The sequence below is a fragment of the Ciconia boyciana genome, chromosome 20 (assembly GCF_034638445.1).
Source record: "Ciconia boyciana chromosome 20, ASM3463844v1, whole genome shotgun sequence".
NCBI lineage: Eukaryota > Metazoa > Chordata > Aves > Ciconiiformes > Ciconiidae > Ciconia > Ciconia boyciana.
Window position 1 is genome coordinate 5,893,890 of NC_132953.1, and position 22,964 is coordinate 5,916,853.

The 22,964-nt window shown below is 44.8% G+C and overlaps 2 protein-coding genes across 2 annotated transcripts; one reads left to right on the forward strand and one right to left on the reverse strand.

The window, feature by feature from the left end:
• Positions 1–68: 68 nt before the first annotated feature.
• Positions 69–5,547, forward strand: POU2AF3 (POU class 2 homeobox associating factor 3). The gene is made up of 5 exons (XM_072884852.1): positions 69–85; positions 339–456; positions 2,848–2,908; positions 4,483–4,709; positions 5,209–5,547. Exons 1-5 carry the CDS (start codon positions 69–71, stop codon positions 5,545–5,547), a joined length of 762 nt encoding a protein of 253 aa, XP_072740953.1.
• A 6,041-nt stretch (positions 5,548–11,588) lies between these two features.
• LOC140661895 (NF-kappa-B inhibitor delta-like) lies at positions 11,589–20,259 on the reverse strand. Its single transcript, XM_072884716.1, has 7 exons — positions 20,182–20,259; positions 19,420–19,566; positions 17,032–17,083; positions 16,456–16,622; positions 15,980–16,096; positions 12,118–12,282; positions 11,589–11,660 (listed from the first exon to the last, which is right to left on the reverse strand). Exons 1-7 carry the CDS (start codon positions 20,257–20,259, stop codon positions 11,589–11,591), a joined length of 798 nt encoding a protein of 265 aa, XP_072740817.1.
• Positions 20,260–22,964: the final 2,705 nt, after the last annotated feature.

Below are 22,964 nucleotides of genomic sequence, written 5' to 3' on the forward strand. Positions count from 1 at the left end.
GGTCCTAAGAGTGGCAAATATGATAGGAATTTAGATAAATTCAACAGTAACACCAGATGGAACTTGGTATGAGGATACCTGGAGGGTGGGGGGAAGAAGGAGATAGAAAAGAATAAAACACATATCATTACTAAATATAATCAACACCAACTTTTAAAAAAATGTCTGCTTGTCACAAGCTTGAATAGCAGGTGTTAAAGAGGGCTATAAACTGTGATTACAGGTGACTTAACAGTGACCAGTTAATCATCTGTTAACTCTAAGTAGACTCTGCGTAGAGCATGCCTGGAAACGTGCTGGATTTGCTGTATGCTCTGAAAGTCTCCCATCTTGTAAAGTGTTTTTCCACAAATTCTTTCAGGAAAGCCCAAGGTGTATCAAGGTGTTAGAGTAAAGATTACAGTTAAGGAGTTACTGCAGCAGAGAAGAGCACGACAAGCAGCAACTGGTGCAGCAGTAAGTAAAAATCTCTTGGTGTCTGCTTTGTCTCTTCTCTCTTAATCTTTTTTGCCAAGACTGTAATCTCTGGGCCAAGGAGACTGCCAAAGTCTGAGTGTAGCAGGCTGGTGAGGATGGGGGAGAAGCACATTCAGCCAGGGTAACTGCAGCAGTGATCTAAACAGGTGACTGTCTGAGCCATTAGTGCAGGGAGAAAGCAGAGCTGGTGCTCCAGAAATGTAACTCACTCTGGGATGGAAGGATCTCACGGACAAAGTTCAGTCCAACTTATAGTTATCATAGCAACTCCAGTATCATTATGCTGGACGAGCAAGACAGGCCATGGTCACTGCCTCCCATTTAAAATGTGGCCTGGCTGGGCTGAAGCATGCACCAAACTGTTTTGCAGCATCAGGTTCACGTGATGGTGCCCCAGGCATGTGCCCAGGGCACACCTTCGGCCCAGCCTGTGCAGCTTTGAGGAGCAACCAGTGCAAAGCTCTGTCACACTAAAGCTCCCCTAACCTCCCCCTTTTCCACAAGTCTCAGGCCCCCAGGAAGCTGCTTTCAACCACCCCCTACCCCTGGAGGCTTTCTCTTGTCCAGTTAGATGAGGCAGAAAATGAAGGCACCAGAGGTACAGTGCCTCCAGCAGCTAGCTCCCAGGCAGTGGAGAGGGTTTGGGAGTTTGGGACTTAGCAGCAGCCCCAAATTTTGGCTAGCAGAAAGGAAGAATACAAGGCATGGGCAAAGACCCCTTAAGCAGGGCTCCATCCTGCTCTGTTAGGGCTCCTTAGCATAATATTCAAGCGTGCTCGACAGAATTCAGGTCGCCAATGTTTTTCAGTACCACCTGGGCAGCTCCTAGTGGCATCTTTTCTAAAGGAGGGGACGGAGATCTGTGTGTGTGTACACACACATGTGTACACTCTCTCTCTCTCTCTCACTCTTCCAGTCTTTGTAGGAGTCTCTAGCTCCGGCCAGTCTAGGGATTTGCATAAAGAGGTTGGTAAATCATTACTTCTTCCTGGTTCCTGACATTACAGCTTTGGATGGTTTTCAGATTTCATTTCCCACCTCCTGTACCTCGTTGCAGCTGATTGCACAAAAAGCTGATCAGCCTGTAAGCCACAGGCAGAGAGGCCTGGGTGAAGAGTGCACAAAACTGCTGGGCTTTGGAAATGCTGGGTCACTCCTCCCCTCCAGCCCTAACAGAAGCAGCCTCTTCATTGTAGCCAGGTGTCACAGGGCTGCGTGGAACTGGTTTTTGCCTCCCACAGCAAGTTTACACAGCGCTTGTTTTACTCACACAGGAAAAAGTGAAAAGTGGCAGTGCAGGAGGTTACCTTTATGATCCGCAAGAGGTATGCGTTGTCCTGGAGAGGCCCCAGAGGTTAGGGCCAGCAGGACAAGCTGCCTCCATGCACTGAAAAAAGCCGAACCCGAAAAATTCTGCTGCTGGTGGTATGTCTCTGTCTGCCTTGTTACACATCTGCAGCCAAAGAGAAGAGAGGTAGTCCTACACGAACTTTCAGCCCAGAACAGCCACTATTTAATGAATTAAATGTATGGGGATGTGCTAGGAAGCTGTTGCTAGGGAAAAGAGCCGCTAACTCGAGAGCATTTGGAATAAAGAAAATGAAGTGGAAGTCTGCATGAATTAAAACTGAGGGAAAAAACCAGTATTTGTATTTGCAGAGTAAAATCCTGGTCCCCAACAACAAGTGTCAAAACTCCCGTTGCTTTTGGGGTGGATTTCTCCCCTCCGGCACGTCCGGTTCCTAGAAAAGATTGATCTGTCTGCTTGAGCTTCCAGTATCCCTCAGGAAATGAGACTGTCCATTTTCATAGAGGCACGTAGCTGTGTTAGAGTGGGGAGCGATGTCAGAGTTGGTTCTCAAATGACATCAACACCAAGCACGGCGACCCAGTCTGATGCCCAGCCATGGGGATACCTGCAATTGTCTTTAGTCATGTTTCAAGAGTTATCGCTACGATTTGTTAATTACTCAATCATATTTATTCCTACAAATTCTTTGGGATCCGTCCACTGTGGAATTCATGGTCCTAGAAATTAACACCCGTTACTTTCAAAGGCAGCCACATCTCTGCTGAATTAACAGTAGTAATGCAGCAGGAAGAGCACACTAGCAAGGTGCTGTATCAAGGGCTTTACACCAGGATGGTGCTGTGCTCCTCCAGTGCCGTTATAGGCTCAGGTAAAAATCATGTTATGCACGTTAATCGTGTTCTGTCAATGCTAGAGAAGTTTTCCATGTCACAGCCATGAAGTAAATAAGATTTACATAAATAGGTTGAAGCAAAATCCTGACTTACCTCAGCACGCAGAAAAATGCTCCCCTGTGTTACAGTGTATACAATTCCTTTTCTTCCTTTCTCTTTGGGCAGGTTTCTTGGGGCAGCGGCAGCAGCATCCAGTTTTCAGAGTCTGTGTCTCCTCCTCACCCAGGTTGGTACAAAGCCCATCCACATGTCCCTGCCCACCCCTTCCCAATTTTTCCCACAGCCCGGAGTCTTTCCAGCCGTTGGTTGAGGCAGGCACTACCAGATAACCGGCAATGCAGCCAATCAGCACCTAAAAGGAGCCCATGAAATGCAGATGAGGATGCCGTGAGGCCAGCAGGGTACATATTACCCCGTTCAGGAGCACGCTGACATGCTGTCATTTGTGCAGTTTATTTCTCCCACAGCAAGGAGCAAGATCCCCTTCAGGAAGGGATGCTCGTCCCCTAGGGAATAACGCTGCTGGCATCCCCTTCTCCAGGCTGCAGTCTGTGGGTCTGATTGGGGCTAGAGGGTCAGATCGCCCTGGAGCACTTTGCTGAGCTCCAGCAGAGTTGGCTGTTCTCACTCTCCTGGCAGCATCGAGAGGAGTGTCAGGTTTTCAGCAACACAAAGAGTTTCTTCCTCCTGTATGTGAATATCCAAGGAAAGGGGTGGGGGGAATAGCACTTTGGGCTCACAGATCCTTCAATTATTCTGCAGCCAAAGCAGAGACCCCCAAAAGGTTGGGCAGGTGTGAATATATACATTGTATGGACAAGAAATTATTAAATCATCAATATTTGGGAATCAATTTGCTTATGTTAATACAGAAACGAGACATACCAAAGCTTTTTCAGGCTGTAAAGCCTCCATCTGTTTATGTATTTTCGGTGCTTCTCACTTTCTCCCCACATCCACCTAAACACTGCCACCTTGAACCTGAAAACAATTATGAGTCTGAGTGACTCTACCCACGTGCAGTTCCATTGCCCTCAGACCTGTGCCCCTCCACGTGGACAGGGCTTTGCTTTTAACCATATTTGAACACAGCATGAAAAAATAATAATTCTGAAAAGTCAGATCTGCTGTGAGCTTTCATACCCCCAGCAAGCATATTGCAGTACAGTGAGAGTCTGAGCCTACAGCTTTCTAGGAACTCACGCTTTCGCTAGTAACACTATGTGGATGCAGTGCCACTTTATCACTGACTTGCTCCATTTTGTCTGCTCAGAATTTTGTCTCCTGGCTGGCTGTTTGGAGGATATAAGAGCAAATTATTCTTCTGTTATCCCCTTCTTCCTGCAGATATAGCTACCCTGCATCTGGAGACTGGGTGAGGCAAAGGTGCAAACCATCTGCCAAGCTGTGAAGCATCAATCACTGCATGGCAAGGTTCTAGGTCTGTAAACAGTTGACATTTGAAGGGAAGCCAGAGAGTCAAGAGTCTGAGGGAGTTTCCAGCTGGATCCCTGTCCAAAATGGCTGGAGTCAGAAGAGTTTCCAGCAGTATTTAAAGAGCTTTGGAGCTTTCCAAGGGGACTAAAGTTCCCAAGTTATTTGCATGCTTTTAAGCATCTTCCTCCTGGTGTCTGCTTCCCTAGAAAATTCACCTGGAAGTTGAAGGACCTTTTTCCTTGTCTAAATCCATAGGGCTACTGAACATAAGAGAGTACTGAAACCTGACCTGGGGCAACACCTGCTCTTTGTGAAGACAGGTACTGAATAACCTGCTACTGTCTGGTTTACCTTCTCTCCTAGCACCTTTTGATGCAGAACCCATCTCTTCTGTTCCCAACTATTGTCCATCACGGCAGTTTTCGAATTGCCTCTCCTGCGAAGAAAGCCCTAGCTATTTGGAGCAGCTGGTAGATTCCTGTCTTCAGACAGATGAGCCCTTAGACCCAGCCTTCAGTGCTTTCCAGATGTCCTCGCACTACACCTCAGATGCCTTCCAGCCAGTCCCGCTCTGCTTTAACCAGGGCCTGGTAAGCTTTGTGTCCCAGGGGAGCAGCCACAGGCACACTCAGAAGACGGGGAAGGGAGTCACATCCTGGGGCAGAACAGCAGCAAGCTGATTTGGAAATGTGGCTGCTTTTAGGGGCATGGGGTACAGCCACAGCAATGCAGGCTGCTTGTGTGGACTTCTGCATGGTTTCCCATTGGGAGCAGAGGACAGGGAGGCCCAGCCAAACCTAGAGAGAGGCTGCAGAACAGGGAATGTCCCTTCTACAGATCCTACAGATTTCCTGCAAAGAATAGCCCAGTTCCTGCTAGCGGTTGTCTAACTTGCAGAGAAGCTCCCTATTAACACTAATGTCACAGGAACTGCCTCTTGGGTTTAGGCCAAGGGCCAAACCATCTCCCTGGGTAGCCAGACACTCCTGAGAAAGGCAACAGTGTGGAAATTCTGGCTGCTGTCCACATTTCCCCAAATGACACCCTGAAACGTCCTGTTTTTTTTTTTTCTTTTCTCTCAAACTCTAGGCTGCCGGATCCCCCAGTTCAGCTGATCTGTCCAGCCCATTAAACTACAACTGCTCTCCTCCTCAGCTATCTCCTTTCACTCCGCTGACCCACTGCCCACCCTCTGCTCTGGACACCAAGACCTATGGCTACCCTGTGGAGGAGTGGTCCTGCCATACCCCCTCCCCATACACCACCTCTGCCTGCTGCTGCACTGCCTGTGGCTCCCAGCATGTGGACAACAGGGTCTCGCAGTACTTCCCCTGCCCCAGCACGGACTGCATGGACTACCTACCACCCATGGCCATGGCTGATGACTTCTTCAGAAGGGATAGGAACTGTGACATCTGCTATAGCTAATAAGGACTGTGGTTTTACACATCCACTGTATCCAAATCAGATTAATTGCCCATGAACTATGCAAAGTTGCACTGCCTAACACAGTCCAGTTTATTCTTCACTACTCACACATTTTCTACATGACGTTGTCACTACATTAGTCCTCCGGTCTTGTACGGTCAGAGGTGTTTTGTTGTTGTTATTGTTGTGGTGGTTTGGGTTTTTTTTTCTGGTTTTGTTGTTGTTGTTTTTTAAAGAAATCCTAAGCTGCTTTACCAAACACATGTCATTAAACCAGCTCTTTTTGATACAAATAAATAATTTGGTACACATGCTGAAGCCTGTTCATTCCTCGTGTGCTAAATGTCAGTGCTATTTTCTTCTGCTAATGGTCCAGGATCATGGCCCAGTTCTCACAAAGGTGAGGAAGAGAGACTCTCATCAACCTATACAAGGAGCAATTACTCAGCAGTATGAAAGGTCTTGCTTACCCTTTCCAGCAGATAAAAAGTGTCTATGTATCTCAGCACTCAGCACACTATCCAGAGAGAAAGCTGTGCAGCACCCTGCTCTGAGATGGATCTGCAGCTTCTTAGCCACTGCTTCTGTTCAGGCTGCCATGATGATATTCTCTATCAGTTCTTGCAGAAAAGGAAAACCACTGTTTTCCATGCAAGCTCAGGGCTTAGCCCATGGCTCAGGTGCCAGAAAGGCCCCTCAGGCCTGCACAGAGGTTAAATCCAGTACCAAACTTCTTTGGCTGCTGCTCAACACCAGCTTCCCCGTGAAGGCAGAGTTTCAGTGAGAGGCAGATGTAGTTCAGCAGCCCTTTGTATAGTGTGGTCTGTTGATATCAGGTTATCTCCACCTTTCAGCATAATCAACTGAACAGGAACAAATTTTTAAGTAGATAATGGGAAAGTTATCATACCTGAGGATTCCCTGTTTCTTGTATAAACCCAGACCTTTCTAAGACTGTGTCTGACCTCCTTTTAATAGCACTTGGTGAGGCAGACTGCCAAGCCACCAGTTTCTGAGCTGAGCACCCAGACTGGAAAGAAAGAAGCATCTCTCCATATTAAATCCAACACAAGTGAAAAAACTAACTACACCTGTGAAGACAAATAAGTAATTTAACTATCTGTATGCTCACCTTCTCCTCCAGACACTTCTACAGTTAACTGAAAAGCTTTCCTCTCCCCAGAGCTGAAATTACCCATATAGCTGAGGATGCAACAGACACACATATCTGGCTGGCAAACAGGGTGGTTTCCTTCATTCTACCAAAAAAACCCAACCAATATTTCCTCACCCTGTGAAACCTATGAAGAACTAAGAGTAACATTTTTTAAATAAGACTTTAAAAAATATTTATATAATGCCAGTTACTTCAACCTTCTATCCCCACTTCCATCAGAAAACAGAGCTGTTACTTCCCATGCAGCCTCCAGGGTTCTCTTCACTTTAAGTTCTATATGAGCTAAAAATGGTATTTTTTCCATGTCCAGTCCAGGTCCCTGGACAGGACATTTCATTTTTGCCATGCTAGACAAGGAGATTACACAGAGATAACTGTACCTTTCCAGCATCCAGTTCCTTTACCTTATGTAAGGCAGCAGCTTTTTTTCCAAAACTTGCTTTAAAATACTTTGGCAACTTTAAATATTATCTTCCTCTCTCCCCTGTTGTTACCTGATTAATCTCAGAGTTGGCCCAAGTGATAAATCCATTTGGTCACAGAAAGCTTATAAATAGGAGTTAACAGCTATATCTTTGCTGCAGTGAAAGGTGTGATTACCTCTGTGCAGAGACACTCTATTAGGTGTCATTTTAGTCATTTAGTGCTTCAGCCCCTGAGTGTTATCTCAGGACACTGGAGGGTTACAATTCTACTGGCCCAGCCTGCTCCACAGCTTGCTCAGTGCTGTCTACTCCTGTCTACTGCTTGAGGAGTGGGCACACCTTCAGCCACATGTCAAAGCCCCTTATCACCAACACGAAAGAGCCGCAAGAAGATAAGCTTGAGGCAAGATATTTGAGGCTTCTAGTGGAAATAGGGTGACCACATCCTCCCCTTGCGTTGTCAACATTGGCCTGAGCTTAACAGAGCCGAGAAGAGGTGTTCTCATATGGCAAAGGAAAGAGCCTGTGAAAATGGTAAGTAAGCATTCAACAAGGAGAGCGCCCATATTAACACATTTTACAGCAAGGTTAATAGTATCCCAGTCTACACAACCGTGCCAGCAAGCAAGTCAAGTAAAGCGTTACAGTCTAACAACATATCTCTCACCTCCACATCAGGGGGATATCTAAGTCTAATACATTATTACCAGATTGCATATTTATCAGTATATTCTGGCATAGATCTGTACAGCTATCAGTGGTTACACTGCATCTCCAAAGAGGACTGCTCTGTGCAGGCTGTGGTGTGCAGTGGACAGGTTGTGCCCATCATTGAACTTATGGCTGCTGTTTAGGCATGACCACTTAGGAATGGCAGTGTGAGCATGAGCAGTACAAATCACCCTACATCCCATTCTTATCCCTGCTCCTTGGATGTTGCCTGATCCAGGCAAAAAAAGCACCCCTCCAGCGTGGGAAGCTGTCTCTTGAAGGGCTGGGCTGGTCTCACCACCAAGTTTCCACACTTCCAGGGCTCGCAGGTGGCTGAGGTCCTGAGATGGGAGCATGCAGTGTGTTTTTAAAGACAGCAGATATTTAACAGCTATTGGCCTCATGCTGCATGGGACCACCTGCTCTGAAATTACCAACTGCTCTGTAGGGACAAAGGTATTTCCAGCAAAATGTTTCTATGCACTGGGGTCTCTGGACTCTAACAGCTTCTGTTACGTAAGTAGCGCTGTCCTCCGTCCCTTGAAGCTTCTTCCTATTTCTTTGCAGCTCTTTCTCCAGTTGTTTTGCAATCCCCCATGCCAGGGACTGCAAACATGTTTTAGACACCGTTCCCCAACTCCATGTCAATAGCTCCAGGTGACATACGCAGTGCAAGTAACAGCTTGCTGGCTGTTGACACAATGAAGTCTTGTTGACAGAAGAAAGGAAAAAACCCAACAGAGGAGGACTATTCAAAGGTTGATTGTGCATTTTCTGGCTATGAGGAACATAAGCTTTCCTCCCTTTATCCCCCGCCAAAAAAAAAAGGGGGGGGGGGTTAAAGGAAAGTAGCTTGGGTCATATCTCCAACAGAGCTGGCACAGCACTACTGAAATGCTGGCATTTCATCAGTCCTTGCCAAGTGAAGTTCTGCCAGCCTATACAAACAGGTGTTTACACAAAAGTGAGGATCACCCCATTCTTACAAAAGCCATGAATAACTCCAGAAGTAACCCCCAGTTACAGAGAAAATAAAAGGTTCTTATTTTCAGGTTCTTTATCAGTTGCACAGAGTATTTGATCAAAAAGTTTTCCTTGCCAACTGACTGGTGACTTTTCTATGGTGCCACTTCAGAACATTTGTTTGGTGATAACAAGCCTTTGTTATTAGCAACTTATCCAAAGCCACAGGTAGGAAGAGATAAACTGTGCAAATAAAGGAATATTACACACTGCCAGTACTGCTAAGGTTATAAAAGGTACAATTCTCCTGAAACAGATATAAAAAATTGAGAGGTTAACTGTGAACTAAGATACTGCTCAAATCAATGAAATTCACCCCAGCACAGAAGACTTAACAGTCAGGCCACGTTTGAGCCTTAAAAGGATTTTCTTGATACACAGGCCAGGAACTGGCTGGCTTGACAGGGAAAGGTGCTTTACATGCATGGGGAAGCAGCAGCCTCCAACTGTCTCGTGGATCCAGTCCAAAGACAATATGAACAGCTTGTTGATTGTGGCTGGCTTCAGAGCAGGCCTCTAATGTATGAGCTTTGCGAAGCTGAACACAGATGTGCCTGTAGAGAGAATGAATCCTTCCTGGGTCGGTCATGGGATCTTCCCTCTGCAAATCTCATCTATCAACTCTGAGTAACACAGGCTGCCAGGGTGATGCTTTGAATGAAGCCACATCCATCCCTCCCCAGACTGATATTTTCCCTGATATTCTGGAGATGGTGATGTTTACAGACTACAAGTCACTGATGACGTTGCTCTGTATTAAACATCCAACAGCAGGCAGATGAAACAGTAAAAAGATAAGCCACTCTAGAAAACAGCTCATGTACTTTTTTCACTTGCTGCAAAAGGACTTCTGTCATCTCGTAGACATTTCTAGATGGCAAAAAGCTTTTTACATTTTTCCTAGTGCATCACATGCCACATGCTGGTCACAGTTTTACAGTTTTGTTGCTAGCAAGTTCAAGAAACAGATTATTTTATTGACCATTTTGTCTTGACACACAGTACTAACTCACCAATGCAGTTATCACTCAAGTCAGGGCTTGTTATAACATCCCTTCAAAGTAAGAAAGCACATGCTTTTGCTGGCCTATGACCAGATACATGCAAATTTATGCAAACACATGCAAATACATGTCTGCTTTTTTGTCAGCGGATGTTGGCAGGTTTGTAGATATGATGTAGTGGGAAGCAATAGCAAAAAAGCAGAGAGGAGCACTGACAAAGCTGAGAATATCTCTGCATTTCTTAAGAGCTTTTGTTCAAGTCTGCTAAACAGTTGTTTAAACAGTCCAGGTCTGCGAGACTGACAAGTGCTTTAGAAAACCCCATCCCATTGAGTTAGTCAGTGGGTGATCAAGGAAGTTATTGCAGTGATTTAAGACATCTGCCCTTCATCTTATTGTTCAGTTTGATAGAAAAAATAACTTGTTCCACATTGAGAGATCAGCAAACTATAATTCAGAATGTGTACTGAAGATGAGACACCCTCTGTGAAAGGGTTGTCAAAACATGGCTTTCACTCTCTTCAGGCATCTACCTTCAATCCTATTGACCTGGCAGAGACACTGTTGCCAGTTGATTGCACAGCAATTCACAAATCATTTCACAGAAAGAATAAGAAGAATCTATTAAAATGCCCCCTTAGATAAGAATGGGAATAGAGCACTTACCACATTGCACTCTGACCCTGCTGCGTACAGGCCCACACTGCTCAAAGGTTTTCTACCCTGTCCATGTCTAAAAGCTGTTGAAGACCCAAAGGAAGCCTCTGTCTCCTACACAGGCATTAGCTCAGGTGAGGGTTCAGCTCCCCACTCTGAGGTGCTTCCAGAGCTATTCTTTGCCATCAGAGCTGGGGACTTGGTTTGGATCAGATGTCTCAAAAAGGAATCCCTTCACTGGAAGCACTAGGAGCCACACAAACCTGCGCTGCTGAGAACCTGCCCCATGTACTTGCTCTTACAAGCATCTGTTTTCTTTTCTTGGGGTGGGGTGAGGGACAGTGGCAACGGACAGCTGCTTCAGCTTTCTTCCACAAAGTGCTAAGAAATGGGGTAGTAGCAGCTTGCAGGAACCCTCACTTGGAGCTCTTGTGTTCAGATGTCCGTTCTCTCAGGTGAAATACAGCCACGGATGACTCCTCAGGCTGACTTGAGCTCTTCCATTCAGTCTTTTCCCTCCCCTCAGCTTCCTGCATTCCCAGGCTAGCAGGAACAATGGAGGTAATTGCACATCCCAAAGGCTTCAGCATTACAACCAGTACCTCTGTACAGGACCTAACAAAAGGCACAGTTCGAGCATGTCTTAGAGGAGTATTTCTCAACCTTTTATAGCCAAACTACCATCTTGCATTCCATCACCACCACAGGTTTCAGTTGCCACCAAACTAAAGGTTGGCTGTACTTCGAACATTTGCTTATTTATGTAACAGCCATTTGTTTTGCTTGCCTCCTTGCTTGCAAGCAATGCTTGAGGTTTATTAGTATTCTTTGTTAACAAAATAAAGTTTTCAACCATTTGAAAGCTCATCTTCTGATATCTTACATGCTACTTGTGGTCCACAGGTTGAGAAACACTGTCATCCCACCCTGGTTTAAAGACTCTAGGAGCAGGGATGTGTTGGTTAACCATCCTCACAGTTTTTCTAAGAGGCCTTGTGCAATCAGCAAGCTGAAGTTGAAGCAATTGCAGAAACTGCAGGCAACCTAGGATCTGGCATTTCGGCGACAGGAAATGAATGCAGATGCAACTTTCCCTTTCTTCAGCAAATGCCTAACCTGCCAAAAAATGTAGAAGTTCATAACTTACCATCCGAAACTGTGCATGCAGACATCCCAATACATACATATACATGCTTATATACATGTATATGTGTGGCTAAATACACATATACATGTATATATATAACCTATATATATAAACCTATCAGTGACTACAATGAGCTCTAGGAGCCTTTTCATACCTGTAGTCATGAAACCCAATCATCCCTTGAGATTTGCTGCCATTATGAAAGAACTACACATTGATACCTCCCCAGATGTATTTGGAGTACCAGCTAAAGCCTGCTTTGTGCTCCTCGATTACAGATTTACTGAAGTGGGGAACCCCCAAGCCTACACCACTGCAACATCAGACCCATGTCATACGACTTGTCCTCACTGTTCCCCTGGTAAGGACAGACAGCTGTGGTGTGCACAGATGTGTTAGAAAGGAGCAGCAATGCGGATCATGTACCTGATCCCCAGCTTTTCCAGAAGGAGCCATGTGGATTGGCTGATCGTTGTCTAAATTTCGGATGCTTGGGTCAGCTCCGTGGTCAAGGAGCAACTGGATGATTTCTTTCTGGTTCTTGTCACGAGGCAATGCAGCTGCCATATGCAAAGCTGTGTTGCCGTGTGCCTAATGCAGTGGAAGAAAATGAAAAAGAAGAAGGAGAAAAAAAAGAGAGAAACCTCCTGATAAGCTGTGCCACCTACTCAGAATTGTCCTAGAAATGGAGACTTATGAAATGAGAGCTGAAGAAGCCTTACATGATTACTTACCGGGAGGTGAGGGAGTATCCCTGCTCTGTTTCTCCATGTATGGCTGCTCATGCAGGAGATCTGTGGATTTAGATTTTTTTCTCTGATAGAGCACTACAAATTAGGGGGCTTTGATGCTTTGGGTACAGCTAACAAATAGTCCTGTATCAGCAACATTCCTAATCACTCTGGAACCCGCTGCTAAACTGTACCCTCATGTAAGCAGAGACCTGATGAGTTATTTGAAAAAGAGAAGGATAGAGGCCATGTAACATGCATATTTATCCAGGAGAAACAATAGGAACTATTTCACTGGGAAACATTTAAGTCAGTCCAAGGGACACAAAACACATTATGCTGTGTTACCCATCACACATGGGCTATGCAAGGATCGACAATAGCAGACCCATTTGTGCTCCACACATCTCCACTACTCCCTTTTACGATCACTTGCAAGTGCTAGAAAGTTGCAAAGAGACCTTGACACAAGTGAAAGCGAGACCCAGTAGTGTATAGGCTATATGCGAGGCTCAGACTGATCTCTTGGATAGCAGGCATCTTTGCGCGAGTCCTCCCAGGTCACCAAACTCATGGCATTAAAAAGAGGTGCTTTGAAAGGTACCAAGCCATCCTGGTGGTCCAGCCGAGCCAGAGGTCCAGCAGCCCATGTCCCTCTGTGACTTTTTGTACTATGGACCAAACAGGGCTGCAGGTGGCTTGGCTCTGCAGCAGACAAAATAAATCATGCCGGGGCTCCAAACCTTCTCCTGGTTCCTTCCCAGAGTGCTGAAGGTAGTGCTTGGCTTTATTTACATGGTGCTGTCATTAATCAGAGTCCTGAGGTCAAGGACCTACTTAAGCATATATTGACTCCAGCTTTTTCAGTAACAGGATTTGCACAGAAATGATAGACAAAATTTTTTGTGGAGCCACGGGGGGGCGGCAGGACGGAGCATGCTGCAATTTGTTGCAGAAAAGCTCTGGTACCACCAGACCGTGTAGAAATCTGTACTCCTGCCTAGTCAGGTATGACTGGTAACGGTTTTAAATGAGAAAAACCTAATAAGCAAATGCATAAGGCAAGGTATTTTTAGTCTGCAAGAAGTCTCATTTAGGCAGCTGTACATTTTTTTCTCTCGGAAACAATCATACATTTGTCATGAACTTGGAATGGTTGGACACAAATTGCAATGTGTATTACTATTCCAGTTGTTAAAAGGAATACATGATTTTCAGGTCCTATTTACCGCTGAGACATAAGAGACACTGAAGCACAAAACAAAATAGCAAAATCTTAACAGCCATTCTCAGACAAGGCATTTTTTACAAGCCCTGAAAAAGCAGATCCTTGTCAATTTTATCATCCCATAGAGTGAAGGGATAATTGCAAGCTCTTTATAAGACTTCTCGTTAAAATGGAAACATCTGCATTTGTTTGCTGCATCTTTGTGGCAGGAGCACTTGATAGTTTCCAAATCCAGGCATAGGGCTAAGGAAACAAGGCAATCTGACAATGCCTGATCTTGAAGACTCCCATTGACTTTAATAGGGCTTATGCAAGACAATGGTCCAGAGCACCAATATGTGGGCTCTAGGAATCCTTCAGGTGAAAAATACCTCAAAGGCCTCAATGCTTTTCTCATTGTGAAATCCACAAGGAAAAGAATTTGGAATGAGACAACCACAGCAAACAGTGGGTGAGCCAGGGAAGCCAAAACATGGACTCCAGCATTCCTGTTTTCTTGTCTTCCTGAGACTTGGAAGAGCTAAAAAGCCAGGATGGGTATCAGACAACCTTGCCATCATATTTCTCACTGTCCCAGACAGCTCAGCAACAAGACTGAAGACTCCAAGTGATCCTATCACAGTACGAAGCTCTCACAGGATTGTGATCAAGAGACAACAGCAGACTCCCACGGACAAGCTAGCACCTGCATAATGGGTCTTAAAAGATACAGAAAGAATGTAGTGAAAAGGCAGCATAAGGCCCTTCACTGTACAGAAAGACAGAAACTCAGTGCTATTACCCACATACACAAAGTAAAACGTTTCCTCCAGTCCAACAGAAATCTGTAGGGGAAAAAAACCATGAAGCTGCCCAGTATCTGCTTCCCAAGTGAGTAATTGATTTGACAGAAAACATTCAATTCCTTTCTGATGGACACAGGCATGTGGATGCCCTATGGAGTACAAGCAAGGCTAAGAAGACTGAAGCTATTGAAATGAAAAGCTAATGCACTGACCCTTTCAAAACAGGGAGCCCTAGCCTTGTCCTCCCCTCCCTCTGCCCTTTACTGCTCAAGGGTACCCTTCTGCAGAAGCACCCAGAATCACCCACTTAGTCCTGCTGACAGGGGGCAGCTAGTCAAGAGGCAAAGATCTGGCTGATGGTGCAGAGCCATGTCTCAGCTAAAGGCACAGGAATGTCAGGATTTTTGCTTAGGAGGATGGGTGAAGCTGATAAATCTGCAAGATAGTGTCACTGCTTGGTATCTGCTCAGAGGTGAAGTATGGGGCAGCGAGGGGATGGGTGACACAACAGCAGCACTGGGAAGGTTTCTGGCTTGCTTTGTACAACCCAGGAACAGCTGTACCTCCAGAAACCCTGCACTAAGGAACCAATGTTAGCAAAACTTCAGCTCAGTAAGCAGGGTCGTATAGAGTGCCTAAAGCAGGGTCTCGAGCCCGCAGAATCAGAGGTGGTCTACTTGCCACAGTGCCTAGGCTCCCGCATGCTCAGCAAGGATGCTGCCTTGCTTCAAAGAACTGGTTTCCCCATGCTTCACCTGCCTGGCAATGTCTGCCACTGGTTCACTGCCTGTAATGTGTCTGTCTTCTCTTATTGCTCCTGGCAGCTGTTAGGGCTTGGTGGGCCCTGTGAATACTTTGATTCTCCAGGCTCAAACTTGCAGGCAGCCATCACAATAATCAGTTTGTGCCCAGGCACAAACAGAGCCAGAAGACTTGCAAATAACATTTAAGGCAGAAAGAGTCACCATCTCCCTTAACTGAAATAGGAGCTTCGTCTTTCCTATGGATGGCATGTTTGACAGGAGATATTACTTGATACATGGCTGCCCTAAACTGCTGTCTTTCAGTATTACGCTGCTGCCAACAGCAAGCCATTGCATCATTGCAGATGTGTTTTCTCAATCTTCAGGCTAATGTAATAAAGTTCATGTTCCTCCTCAAGTAACCACTTCCCATGACCTTCCTCTTCCTTCGTTATCTTGGTCTCTCATTCTGTCAGCTTCTGCCTGCTGCGAGAGGGGCCTGCTTTTCACGACACAACTCAGAGTTCAAGCCAGCCACTGCTTTCCAGGTGAAGTGTCTATTTACTGGAAAATGCAGTTTTAGGTTAAAAAAAAAAGTTCTGATTCACGAACTATTGCTCTTTCCCTCCTGAAAAAACACGTATGGGAAGAGAATAACTGGTTTCTGCAGGACCCCACAAATCTCTTAATGCCTCTGTCTGCATGCAGCCTCCCACTGCAGCACAGCTCTCACACTGCTCTTGGCATCTCCTCTGCCTGTGGATGTGCACACAGATCCTGTCCATGCACAGCCTGACTCACCTTGTTGTTGACAAAGTCCTTGGACTTGAAATCATTCAGCTCCAAGAAGTATCTGAGCAGGGAGATGTTCCCATCCTGGACTGTATAATGAAGAACTGTCTTGTTGCTTTTCACATCCTATTTAAAAACAGGAAAACCAAACAAAATAAGAAATGTTCTGCAGAACAACCTGAAGATATTATATAAACCCATTGGAGAAAAGTCCAGGCCAGCTCTGCAGCTACTGTGGAGCACCTCCTTCCCTTCAGTGGCCCTCTTACTGTCCAGCGTTTGCTTCACGCTGCAAGAAAGTAACTCCAAAAGGCAGCAACTAACTCTGCAACCAGTCACTTGAAAGGGGAACAGGCTTGGTCCTTCTGTCACTAGTTAATTCCTTCTACAATTCTATAGTTTGAGCATAGTGCAAGTGTCAGGCAGGGCAGGGGAGAGTCCCCATACAAACAAACAGCATATGGATAACTGAGCTGATCCCTTACCCGGCTGTAGATGGAGGCTCCTGTCTGCACCAGGAGGTGGATACAGGACTCCAGATCTTCGCTCTGGTGCTGAAGATCTTTCTGCTGCTCCACCGTCAACATCTGGCAATCCTGCTCCCGGAGTAGGGCATTGTGGGCCAGAACAGCACAGTGGAGTGGGGTATGGCCTGGAAAACCAAGTATGGGAGGAAGATAACAACAGTCTCAACAAAGATACTGATGTACAGAGAGGAAGCGAGGGCTGGCGGGGAGAGCATATGCATCTCTGCACATGTGTTGTTAAGGCATAAGCCCTTCTCTGGTTTCAGAGGTACCATATTGGCTGTACAGACACTTTATGGGGCACTCCAGCATGTGCCTAGTTCCAATTGTGCATTGAATCACCATTGAATCATCAGCACCATTGAATTCCATTGCATTTGAGCGCACAGAAACGACTCTCCCCCAGGCAGTTTGAGGCCACTCTGGCCTCCTAGCACACCACCAATACCAAAGAGCATCAGTCAATGAAATAGCCAATACAGTTTTTCATTTTTTTTTAATACGACTATAAAATATTTGTACAAAGGGTTTTACCTTCAAAATCCTTCATTTCTAAATCAAGCGGGAAACCTAGTGACAGTATAACCTAGAAGCAACAGAGAAATGGAAAATTTTAGTTCAGCAGAATACTGTTCAAGCCAAAATCAGTCAAAACTAACAAAATTTAAACACAAACAAAGAAACAATCTGATAATTATCATTTAACTACACACTTATTTGACACTAGATTTCAGTGCTGTGAATCTGTTTCCTAACAGGGACATTCAGGGTTACACAAGATGATCATGTTCCCTAGTTTCCTAAACCCCACCTAGGTATAGTATCCTATTAGATTCTCAGTTCAGAACAGTAAAATTAAGTCACTGCCCCTGGCTCAAAGTGCTAGCCTCCTCGCTTTCACCCTGGGTTAAGCAAAGGCACCAATAACACCATTTCATATTTATTCTGAGTTATTCTTGGCAAGGATAAATGAAAATCTCTCCTTGACAGGGATAGCCAAACTTTATTACCTAAAAGCTTGCTGACATTGGAAATTCTCAGACTGGATTTATTTACTTTTTCTTTTTAACGTGCAGCAGATGTGCAGCAGTGTGACAGGTTAAAACCACAGCTTGTTGCAATGGCTGCGGCAATGAGGATGCAGAGCCTGTAAATGGCATGAAGCAGTGCTCTGGAGATGAGCATTGCTTGGACTTAGCAGAGAGTAAAAATTTCAAAACTCTTTAACTTAAGAAAATGATAGATTCCATGTGATGCAGCCAAGTAGCTCCTTGTCTACATTATTACAGATAATGCATTTTTTTGCTCTTGATTGAATAAAGCAAGTTGTTCACATTACAGAATCTTGGCTGAGAATTTTTGCAGTGCAGTGACTCATCCAGAACCTTGTCAAGTTAGATAAGGCACAGGACAGAATCCTTCTGCTGAAAGATTAACCAGAACGGTTAGGGCTTGTGCTCTCTTTTCATAACAATAATATAATATATACAGAACAAATATTGACAAGTAGCTCTGAGCTGCCTGATGATTAAAGATTAGATGTTTAATCCATTAGAAAAAACAATTAAAATAAATAAACAATCAAACAAACTGTAAAGCATTTCATGGCTTTGACCCAAGAAGCAAGCCTGTGTGCATTTTCCCTTTTTATGTCAAGGGAAAAATAAAACAAACCAAAACAAAAAACAAAACACAAACCACCACAAGGCACTCTGGGAGGCTTTGTTGGAATCATCTGGGTGTAAAACACTTTACCCCCCTGAATGAAACACCTGTTTTCCAAAGAACTCTCAACGTTACACATTAACTGCCTGCTCATGACTTAACCCAGGGCATGTGCAAGGCAGAGCTGATGAATACTGGAGATGGACTGGCAGCATGGCAGGTACCCCCGGCACTTCTACTGACGCATCCCTCATCCTCAGAGGACCCTGTGCCCTGCCCTCAGGTAAACTCATCAGCAGCGATGCTGCTGCAGTGAAACTCTACAGTGAAGCTGCCTATACTCAGTTCTGACATGAATCAAGGAAGGCACATTTTATTAATTCCATTTTATGGCCAATAGCTAAGCATTTAAGAGACACGTTGCAGTATGCTTATCTCCGCTATGTAGTCCCTTCCAAAAATTCCCACAGTGCCTTTTCTAATGTGCTAATTTGCTCTTCAGGGCTGTTAGAGTCTGGCTGGCCCACAACTTAGATGTAGATCCTGTCTACAGAAAGATCTGTGAAGCAATGATCTGGTCATATAAGTCACAAAAGCTCTAGTACATTCTGTCCATACAGGAGTGTCTAGTTTCTCTCACGTCCTGGAAGATCTTCTCAATGGACCTTGGTTTTGCATAAAATCTGAAAAATATGTCTCATTTTGAAGGCTGTGCCTGTGCTGGCTCTGTCTGCAGGGTCACAGCTGCTCTCTCTTCAGCTGGCTTGAGTCCGGACACAGTTCGTTGCTCCTGTCTGGATGACACTGACATCAGGAAGGGGGTTTCACACTGGAATTATTGCTCCCTCTCCTCACACCCTACAGCTGCCTTCAGCCTCTGTGGAACCCCCTCCAATGCAGGCATCAGTACAACACTGGGGGCTCAAGCCAGAGCAAGCCCACACTGCCTGGCCTGCCATCAGCAGATTTAGAGCTATGACCCGCAGAAATAATTTATTTTCCCCCACAGATACGCTAAAGCCATTTCCTCTGTAACAGGAGACTGGTGTTAGCTGCAAGTATAGTCCTAAAACAGGAATAACCTGGGAAGTCAATTCCTAACACTCAATTCCTAACTCAATGGAAAAGGAGACTTTGGTCAGTCTTCATTGCTTACTGACATCTTGCCTTCCAAGACAGTTATTTAAAGACACCAATATTGAGACTTTATTGTAGGTTTATATTGCTAGCAATTAAAACCATAAAAGCTTTTCCTACCTGAAGAACTTGGGCATACCCATATGTTGCAGCAAGATGTAAAGCTGACTGCCCTTTGTTGTCTACAGCATTGACATCTGCTCCTGTCTGGATCAAATCATAAACAATAGCTGGCTGCCTGGCAGTGACAGCCACCAGCAGAGGAGTCTGAAAATAGCAGCACAGCAGATAAAATGTGAGAGTCTAGAAGCAGATGCTATCATAAAACAAGGAATGGGGAAAGGCAGTCTGGGCTGAATAGTATCTAGAATCCCAAGGATTGTGGTGCATAAACCAAAGACAGCTCACAGGCACATTTTGAATCCCACATATTAGGACCCATGGCGTCACGAGATGGGGGGCATTTCCCAGCTCCTGCTGAACTCCCTCTAGTGTTCTTTGGCCCTAATTTGGATGACAACCCAAGTCCAGCATTTTTGAAGCACTGTTTAGGTCAGCAGCAGCACTCCTAGCATACATCTGTTTTTCATAAAACCTTCAGCCTCAGAGACTACTGCCAACATACTCGTATTTTCCTGGACCAGTGTTGTCTTAGATCACTCTATGAACCATGGGCCGAAAAGAGAAAAAGCTCATTCTCATCCCACTTAATTTTAGGATCCTGCTAGAAGCACCTAAGCAAGGCATATCTATGCCCAAGGCTTCCTTTACAGTAACAGAGACACAGAGCTGGATTTTTCAGGGCATCAGTCACTCTCAGTCACGCAAACCCCATGCCAATCCCAAACACCACTGTTTGCAGGAGAAAGTGGTTCATATTACCTTTCCTCTGTGTTCCTTGGCATCAAGTCTTCGCAGCAATTTCATGCGCTCTGCAGCTGCCAACGTATACGCTCTCATACCTTTAGCTGCATAAATATGTAGAATTCTAAGACAGTAAATAAAGACACCGATCACTGCTTGGCCATGAACCACCCTGGGAGCAAACAGTTACAGGGTAGCATAGCCACTTTGGGGGTTTTACACCCAGCGTTCCACAAAACCTTGCCATAAGCCCCAAAGGGCTTGACCTTGAAAGCACCCACTCCCACGGAAAGGGCTTCCTACCTCAAAATAACTGCAGCTTTCAAGACCCCTGAGCACTCCTGAGCTTTGACATACCGTCTCCTCTCCACTTCAGCACTTTCCTTCAGGTGAGATTTGCCCTTGTGCTGGGAGGTATCTAAGTCCTCCACAAAGCTTAGGCCCAGCATACCATATCATATGCATGTATATTGGGGTGATACAGCTTTGTATGCATTGGTGATATCTCACCATCCAGGGTAACAAACAGCCTCTTCTAAATGGTGTATTTGTAAACAGCCTGTTAAACTCTACTTCTTTATCAAAACTATTGGTGAAAGGGACTGAGTTCCTTATCTTGTGCATAAGACAAAGAGTTGTCACAATCCATAGCAGTTATGGGTTTGCTGGTGACATGGCCCTTAGTGATGGGGAAAACACTTCACTGCTTCACTTTGGTTGCTTGGCTCTGTGGCTGGAGCTGGAGAGAATTACACACAGGTACTCGCCACTTCCATTCCCCCAGGTCCTATTTGCAAGGGCGCCGGGCATGCACAGGTAGCTTTGCAATTCTGCTTTGCACAGGAGGAGACCATCCTACAGGCAGTCGTAGCAGCCCCTGGGTTTGTTTTGCTCCAGACAGCAACATTTGATATATTTTAGTAAGAGGGTGGTAGGCAGTTGTTTCTTTCCTCAGGTAATTTTGTACCCCACAGCCACACCTTGCAATTTCAGGAAGTAGAAATGCAACTTTATGGCTAGTCTGATTTTCAGTCAAGCTCAGCATTAGCTGTGGCAGCACACCCACACATCCCCAGGGATGCCAATAGAGGATAACAGTGATTGAACTAACATCTGAACTGCAGGAGTGCTTCTGTGACTAAGGCCTGCTTGAGTAAACAGTGCCTTCCCGGCCATATTTGGATCATGGAGTTCCTCCTTAGTCTGCCTTAATGTGCAAAATGAGCAGAAAGTCTAACAGCTAATCTGTGGTTCTAGCCTGTACATATATTATCGAAGTAATTGATTGCTAAATGCTAGGTTACCATTTTAGATAGGAAATAAAACACTCTAGGCATATGAAAGTTACTGTAGATCTTTATTGAAAAAGATTTTGTCTTTTTCTAACCAGAACAACCCAGAAAGAAATTCTGAAACAGTTCATCATTGTTTTATGTTCACACACAGAATTTACATACATTGGAGTGAAAGAAATTTAAAAGCAATCTTAGCAACCACAGGCTTGATTCACAACTGCATTATCCCAGTTTTACCTACGGAATGTCTTTGTACTTATAAAACTGGAGTAAGCAGTGGTGAACTAAGCTCCTTCTAATTAATTTCTTTGCTGGGTTTTTCTGCAAATGTAAGCCACTAATTTCAATGCACCTGAACTACTGCTATTTTCAAACAACTTTATGATCACTTACATGATCTATTGCTTATGTCTTCCAGATTTGTCAATATTAAATAACAAAATATGCTTTGAAAGTCCTCAAGACTTTCAACCTGAGCTTGCAAACGTCACTCAGGCAGAAACTGTAAGGTCACGTGAAATATTGCCTGGGTGGCAACTGGACTGCTGGACACCAGGTAATAAACAGTGCAATAAATTATTTCGCAGTTAGTCTTGCAAATAATAAAATCACTTAAGGATCCTGGGATTTAGAAAGCAGAAAAACCCAGAGAAATTGTGGTCACCAGCCAAGAGTCCCTAGTTTGTTAAGAAAACAATAAACAGAGTTAGAAGGGGATATATCTCCTGCAAATATATTTGCCCGTGGCATGGCACTCCTGAGCATCAACAATAATAGTTACAGTTGCATCAAATGAAAAAGTAAAGCTACTCATTCTCCAGGAAAGAAAATTAGAAAGCTATAAAGAAAACATGTACACCTGTGGGCCTGGGAGACTACAACACAGAAACTTTCCATAGCAGTGAGGCACAAGAGAGGTCGCTAAGGTTCCCTGGCTCAGCATGACATGACCAACTTCATACTGAAATGCTACAGAACAAACAAAAGTATTGTCGGCTAATAGTAATGCCATGAATTCCTTGTTAGACTGAAGTCCAGATTTTGGCCCTGTCTTCTCAATGATCTCCTGATATAGGGCCATGTCTTGCAATCCTGACTCAGGCAAACTCCCGGTGACTTCAGTGGGACCAGGATCTGTCCATTGGTAGAACATGCAGCATTACCAGCCAGCCACAAAATCAGCCCCCCATCTTGAAAGTGGATATTTTTGAGTCCAAAAACATTCTGCAGCTGAAAGACCATGACTCCAAACCACTGTCCCACACCTACATGGCTGTCTTCCAATGGCAGACAAGGTGAGACCTTCAAGTTACACCTTTGTGTGAACTCAAATATTTCATCTAGGCTACTTTGTGTTGCTCTGTAAATAGGGATGTCTGACTGCACTGGCGTTTAGTTCAGCTGTGTTGACTTTTTGTCTTCAGACTAATCCACCTACCTGCACCAGTAGAACAAAACTACACTTCACATTTTCCTATTTTCCAAAGGAGCAGTTTAATTTAGGGA